The sequence below is a fragment of the Schistocerca nitens genome, chromosome 7 (assembly GCF_023898315.1).
Source record: "Schistocerca nitens isolate TAMUIC-IGC-003100 chromosome 7, iqSchNite1.1, whole genome shotgun sequence".
Classification (NCBI taxonomy): Eukaryota; Metazoa; Arthropoda; class Insecta; order Orthoptera; family Acrididae; genus Schistocerca; species Schistocerca nitens.
In genome coordinates, this window is record NC_064620.1 from 304,685,559 (window position 1) to 304,692,732 (window position 7,174).

The 7,174-nt window shown below is 54.0% G+C and overlaps 1 protein-coding gene across 1 annotated transcript; it reads right to left on the bottom strand.

Annotated features, from left to right (window-relative positions):
* Positions 1-6,303: 6,303 nt before the first annotated feature.
* On the bottom strand, positions 6,304-6,837 carry LOC126195585 (transcriptional regulatory protein AlgP-like). Its single transcript, XM_049934211.1, has one exon. The coding sequence runs from the start codon at positions 6,835-6,837 to the stop codon at positions 6,304-6,306; it is 534 nt and encodes a 177-aa protein (XP_049790168.1).
* Between the last annotated feature and the right edge of the window lie 337 nt (positions 6,838-7,174).

Below are 7,174 nucleotides of genomic sequence, written 5' to 3' on the forward strand. Positions count from 1 at the left end.
CCCATTGTGTCCCGTCACCTGACGTTAGTGGGGTTGTTTGTAAGAGGTTTGTGTCGTTGTGGTGGGATACTTGGTCGTCACATTAAGGAAACAAGCTTCGGGCAGTAAAATTATTCCCAACTGCTTGGACAACCTCCTCCCGACCATCTCGGCGAGAAGAGGTCCTTCTGACCAGGTTGCGGATTGGGCATTGCTGGTTTAGCCACCGCTACCTGCTCTCTGGTGACCCAGCCCCGCAGTGCCCTTGTGGTCAAGCATTAACAGTGCGCCATGTTTTATTGTCGTGACCCAGCTTTAGTCAATCTCGTGTTGTCCTGTCCCTGCCATCTACTTCACCAGATATTTTAGCTGATGACGCTCGAGCAGCTGCTCGAGTTCTTAGTTTTATAACTTTGACTGGCTTGTCCAAAGACATCTCTTTTACTTATTTTATCTGCATCTTTGTAAGGACTTTCTGGTGTCCCCCCCTCCCCTTGAGTTTTACTAGATTCTCTGTGCTCTAACGATTGTGACTGGGCGCTAATGACCTCAGTAGTTGAGCGCCCTTAAACCCCAACAAAAAAAAACCGCACACATGGGGTTCTCACCAGAGAACACCACCTGCACGGCCGTCGGAAAACCTGGGATTCGACCAGCGCAGGAAGCTGGTTCCTGAATCATAACAATGTCCAGCTGTTCTTCTTCCGCCACTTTATGCAATTCCTGCGTAACCATATGGCTACGCATAGCATCGACTTGCAACATCCTGAATCTCCCCATCACCCAGGGGGATAAAAGACGTGCAAGCGACTGGCGGGCCAAGGCTTCGAAAGATCAGTAACTTTTCGACCGTACATCTTTACCATATCCTTGAAGATCTTTTCTATATCAAATTTACGACCATGCCTTTCAAAGACTTTCTCAACTAATTCTTGTAATTGATCAATCTCCAACGGAATGTTTGCAGCAGATAGCTGAATACAATCAACATCCTCCAGAGCCGGATACGTAACGTCTTCACCGCTGGGGTGTCCCTTCCTTACCAACTGCCTCAGTGCCATAGTAAGTAACAAAGGCTCCTCGAGCCTAGACAACCATACCAAATCCTCCAGATCTTTGTAAACATTTTTAGGGTCTACTTGATTATACAAATTCCCTCCACTAGATTTTTCTACTTTCTCTACTTCAACTGCACTACTTTTATCTACACTATTTACACGTCCATCTCCACAACAATTACTGCCACCACCTCCTACTACAAGAGCAGTGACCTGTGGGGCATCTTCATCTTCCTTGGAGCCCTTTGTTGATTCTTCTTTCGCGGAGGTCGACGGCTGAATCGAGAGACGATTAACAACCGCCTCCAATTCGTCCTCCGTCTGAACTCCAGTCTCCACCGTCTGACGGCCAGCAGACACTGAGAAGCACTTGGGACCCGCCAGCGAACCTGTGGAGACATTCGCATATATCATCTATCTATGTGGCCCTGCATAATTTACTAAGAAGTGCCGAGAGACGACTGAACTATTAGTAGAGTACTGATGATGTACAGCAGAATGTTTGCCTTCCACCAAAGGACGAGTATCGACTCTACCACAGTGTTGCCACCGCAGGAAGCGATCTTGGAAAAACTACCCCCACACCGTCACCGTTGTGCGGAGATATGGACGCTCTACATCGTCAGAGGAGCACTCTTCGCCACCGGGCGTCAGGTCTCGCGGCCTGCCATCCAGTGCCCACAGGGAACCGCGTGGAGGTGGTGCCGCCGTAGCATCCGCTTACAATGGGCATCAGCCGGCGCACGTTTCCCCTGTGGTTAACAGGGTCCACAGAACTCGGCTCGGGCTAACCAGGCCTTGCCCATCCTCGAGCCCGGAGTGTTCTGGGTTCTTGGTCTAGAGTCCAGTCACGGCTTAGTCATCACTGGCCCACGAGTCGGCGTTTGAGTCAGTGCTGTTGGCCTCCGGAGTCGTGTAGGGGTCGTGGAGCATTCCTGCTCTTTCCCTCACGAGTTCCAGAGCCCTCCGCTGCAAGTATTGTTCCAACGCCTGTGCAGATATTGCCGAGGCAAGAGTGTTGAGCACCCTCCAGTGCTCTCTGCTCCGGAGTAGTGCTCTAACGTCTGTCAGGGGGCAGTTCACCTTCCTGCACTTGAGCAAATTGTGGGCAGTCCCACAGAGTGTGCTCTGGGGATCCTTCCTCGCCACAGTCGCAGTCTGTGGATTCTCTTTTGCCAGTCCTACACAAATAGGTGGAAAAAGGGCCATGTCCCGTCAAGAAGTGCACTAGTCCCCATGAGGGTTTCAGAAAACGGAGTCTCATCTGCTCTCTCACATTGGGGAATATGCGGTGCACGCGCCTGCTTATGCAGAGCGCGTCCCACCTTTGCTGCCACTCGTCAAGGAGCCAGTTCCGGACTTCAGCAACGCTCCTCTGCCGGTCGGTCTAAGATGTTATTGACCCCATCTGGATTGCCCTTCCAGAGCCAATACAGCGCACCCCTTTCCCTGACCAGCAGGTCAAGTGGGGGGATTGCTGCGATGACAAGTAGCGCATCGGCGGATGTCGTTCTGTATGCTCCAGTGCGGCGCACCAGCGCTTGGAACTGCAGCCTCCTCATTGCCGCCGCAGGTTTCCTCTGTCTCAGTCTATGAGCCCAAATACTCGACCCATAGGCCGTGATGGCCACGAGGATGCTTGAGTGATATAGCCTCAGTGTTTGCAATGGCACGTGGAACTGCTTGTTTGCAATACTGGCTATCGTGTGAAAATGGGCTTGGCCTTTGCGAAATACGTTCTCGATGTGCGCAAAGAACAGTCTGGACTCATCGAGGTGGACTCCCAGATACCTTGTCATGCGTGTTCGCCTGATGGCTCCATCGTTGGCACCGTCAGCGATTCTGAGTACAGGGTCCCGCGCCAAACGGCCGTGTAACAAGATATACACAGAACGAGATTTTCACTCTGTAGCGGAGTGTGCGCTGATATGAAACTTCCTGGCAAGGTTCGCAGGAGAGCTTCTGTAAAGTTTGGAAGGTAGGAGACGAGATACTGGCAGAAGTAAAGCTGTGAGGACCGGGCGTGAGTCGTGCTTCGGTAGCTCAGTTGGTAGAGCACTAGCCCGTGAAAGGCAAAGGTCCAGAGTTCGAGTCTCAGTCGTGCACACAGTTTTAATCTGCCAGGAAGTTTCAAGATATAAACAGTCTTCTCCGCAGACAGCCTCAGCTTCACTTTCTGGCACCACTGCTGCAGTGCATTGAGCGCTGCGTTGCAGTTTACATTCAACATTACCCGAGAGTCACCTTCTATCACTAGAAGGATGTCATCGGCGTACGCCACCACGCCTCGCACTTTTCGCAGTTCTTAAAGTTCCTCCAGCACTGGCTCGAGGCTTACATCCCAGAATATGGGACCGCAGACTGAGCCCTGGGGGCATCCCTTAGTGATTGACTTCTCAACTGCCTGTCCCAGGCACCGCAAGACCGCCCGTCGGTCATGGCAGTAGTCTAGCAGGCACCGGTACAGGGCCCAGGACATTCCAACTTCCTTAGGCTGTCGATCAGTGCCGGCGACTATAGGTTGTCGAAAGCCCCGGCGATGTCAGCCATTACCCCCGCAACGTACTTAGCTGTAGATGTGTCCACCAGCAACATAGCCTTGTTTATAGCATCTTCTGTACACAGGCCCCTCCTGAATCCGTACTGGTCGGGACTTCGTCCCCGAAGCTCCTGGTGTTGCTCTAGCTGGAGGCATAGGAACTTCTCCTGGAGCTTGGCCATGAAGTTCAAGAGACAGATGGGTCGGTATGATTTCGGCACTTCTGGATCCTTGTCCTCACCCTTTCGCAGAATGACCACTTCGGCCAACTTCCACGACACTGGTACCCATCCCTGACGTAAACACTCATTTTAAAGATTTGTCAGGTAAGGGCAGATCTCCGCACACAAGGCTTGGAGAACCTTGGCAGAGAGTCCATCATGGCCCGTCTCCTTTTTACGGCGCAATTCAAGAATTGCAACGGTAACTTCACGTTCAGTGAATGGAGCAACCGGCATCTCATCGGCATACACCTCATTGAGTTGTCTCAGATTCCCCTGTTCCTCATCTTCGCTACTATCATCAGGCAATAAGGTACTCATGAGGAGCTCAGCTGGCTCTTGCCAGTCCCTGGTGTGGCTGCCAACGATCTTCCTTAGGGTCGACAGGACCGTTGGTGACCGAACTTTCGATGCAGTGTACAGCGTACCCCAGGGGTCAGCCGCCAGACTGTCGCGAACGAAAGACTGCCAACTCTCAGTCCGTATCGTGTGCAGTGTCCGCTTAAACACCGCCTTGTCCCGCCTGTACCGCGCAAGTGTGGCTTCACGCATGTGATGACCAAAGCTGCACTGGTAGTGCCACCGCGCCCTTCTGCATTCACGTCGGAGATGCTGCAGCTCAGGGTTCCAAGGAGCCTTAGGCGTTTTCCCTGTGTGGGCCAACGGGACTGCGCCCATTGCTGCTGTCTGTATGGCCACCGTCAGATCCTCTGCAGCTTTGTCCACGTCCACAACCCGATCCATTGGCCAATTCGGTACCACTATATTTCATCTTAGTCGATCCCAATCAGCCTTTCGCCAGTTGCACTTGACGATGCCGTTCACCTGGTCTTGAGGAGGAGGCTCCCCATCATAGGCTACAGTGAATGTGATCAGATTGTGGTCACTTAGTGTCGTTCCCCGCCATACCTTCCAATTCTCCGCACGGACATGAGCGTGTGCACTCTAGAGTGTCACATCAATGTTCGAGGTCGCCCCTCGGCGACCTTCGTAAGTTGGTGGGAAGTTTGGTCGGTTCAACACTTCTAGTCTGAGCTCGTGAATTGCTTCGGCGAGTCTCTCACCTCGCCTAGCGGCGCGTCGCGCGCCGACAGGCGTGATGTCACTGTGCCATAGGGTGACATGGCGTTTGTGTCCATTGTGCAAATGAGCAACTCATTGCTGTAGAACCCAACCGCCTCTTTTAACTGGTCAATATACGGTCTCTGTCTGTGCCTGTACTGGAAGTACATGTTCAGCACGAAAAAGGTGAAATCGCCAGTGTTTATCCCGGCTAGCACCATGCATCTGTTGCTTAGGTGCGCCACTTTGACTGCCCTGAGAGATCGATTTAGCACAACGATTGCTGCCATAGGTTGCTCTCCCCCAGCCAGGATCTGAGCTGTAGTCGGCATATATCGGATCTTTCCGTCCCTAGAGTAGGGCTCTTGCAGATATAGAATGTCTAGAGACTCCTCCTCCGATCGGCGTCGTACCTCGTGCATCACCGCTTGCGTTCGCGCGCAGTTCAGCTGTCCTATTTTAACCAACACGGGCATTGTGATTTTTCACAGTCCGGTTAGCAACAGGTGAGGCAGCAGCCGGTAAGGAGACGGTTGACGAGAGGTCTTGTCTCCCATAGTCTGTCCTCTGGATTTTGCGTTGAGCGAGAATCTTGTAATAGTCACACAATTTACCTGGCGTTACGCATGTGCGGTTACGCTTTTCGCACGGGATGCAGACCGCTCGGTCCCCCGCCTTTCTACAATCCTTTCTCATGTGGCCGTTCTCGCCACAGTGCCCGCATGTTGTTATACTCGGGTCCTGCTTGCAGAACCTTGCCGAGTGATTCACATCCTGGCACCGCGTGCAGACGACCAAGTCCAGGTAGTCATCGACTAGCATGGACTCGAAGCCCATGTACAATCTTTTCTGCCTTAGAATGGCGACTCTGACTCTGGGGCTTACTTTCACCACAAGATGCGATGTTTGTTTGCCCCTTGGTCCAGTCCGGAACTTCGGCTTAAACTCCTGGCGGAATTGTGTTTCCGAAAGTCCTCCAAGGTCGTTTTGCTTTCGAATTAGTTCAACCACAGCCTCATTCTTCATGACACAAGGTACATGATACATGACTATCTGCGGACTGAGCTTTTTCGGCAGCTCACACTTTGCTAGAAGTTTCTGGCGATCAGTCTCAGACGCCACATCAACGATGAGCGTCGGGCTGTTTGTGGCGACCCGTGAGAACTTCACACCTTCAACCTCTGGCTTGACCAGGGGGGTGAACTTCTTTCTCACTTCTGCGCCGCTTTCGTTGCCCTTAGACTTGATGAAAAGCGTAGCCTTCTCAGTCTGGGCCTTTGTTATCATCGCCTGCATCTTCCGTTCTGGGGAGGGTGGAGCGGCGGCAACTTGTGCAAAGGTCTTGGGCGGCGCTGGGGGCACCGCCTTCGTCCTCGCCAACTCCTCCTCCAAGGCGTCCACCCTTCCTGTGAGGGCCAACTGCGCCATGGCCCAGTCGAACAACTTAGCTCTTAGTTGTCTCTTGAAGTCCCCCAGATTTGTCTCCTCGACCAGTTGCCCCAGTTTGAGAGTCGTCTACGAGGTTCAGGACGTCCTCGAGCCGCGTCGCGATAAGCTTCACGGTCGCAAGATCGCTAGGGCTTACCTTGTAGCGGGACGTGCCGTCCTCGACTGGGCCTCTGGGCTGTTGCCCGGCTACCTGCGCCAGTTTCTGCGCGCTTTTCGCCGTCTCCGACGGTTGCGACTTCGGCCGTGCGGCCGCCGTCTCTCCCGCTGGGCGACTCTGCGTAGACGTGCCAGCACTGACTGGGCTGCTGGGTTGTTGCCCGGCTACCTGCGCCAGCTTTGGCTCGCCCGCAGTCTTTACCGCCGACGGTGTCGTCGGCCGCGAGGCCTTCGTCTCCGCTTTCGGTTCGGACTTACCCGTTGCGCCGTCCCCGACTGGGCCACTGGGCTTGCGCCTGGCTACCTGCGCCGCTTTCGGCTTGTCTCCCGCCTTAGGCGCCGCTTTCGGCGCCGGCTGGCGGGGTGGTGGCATTAGCTCGGTGGCAGCGTCCGCACTCCGCGATCTCTGCTTGAGCAGTTTCCGCAGGTGTTTCTTCTGCTTCTTTACCTTTGCCTTGCGTTCCTTCTCGCTGTCACTTTCACTCGTGTCAGCGAGCGTCCGTGCCAGCGTCCCGCTTGCGGCAGTCTTAGCGCTACGTGCACGAGGTGTCCGGAATTCCAATTCTGGCGCGCTAAGCGCGGGGTCATTGTCTTGTGGCCTAAGGGCCTCCGACTGCCCTTGTGTTGGGAGTTCGTCATGACACGAGGTGTCAGACTCGCTCCCCGAATGGTCAGTGTGATGACTCCGCGACGGCCCACCGGTTCCGTTG

Bases quoted from the DNA above. Each gene is read 5' to 3' on its own strand.
- LOC126195585 (XM_049934211.1), bottom strand. From the start codon at position 6,837: ATGCCACCACCCCGCCAGCCGGCGCCGAAAGCGGCGCCTAAGGCGGGA.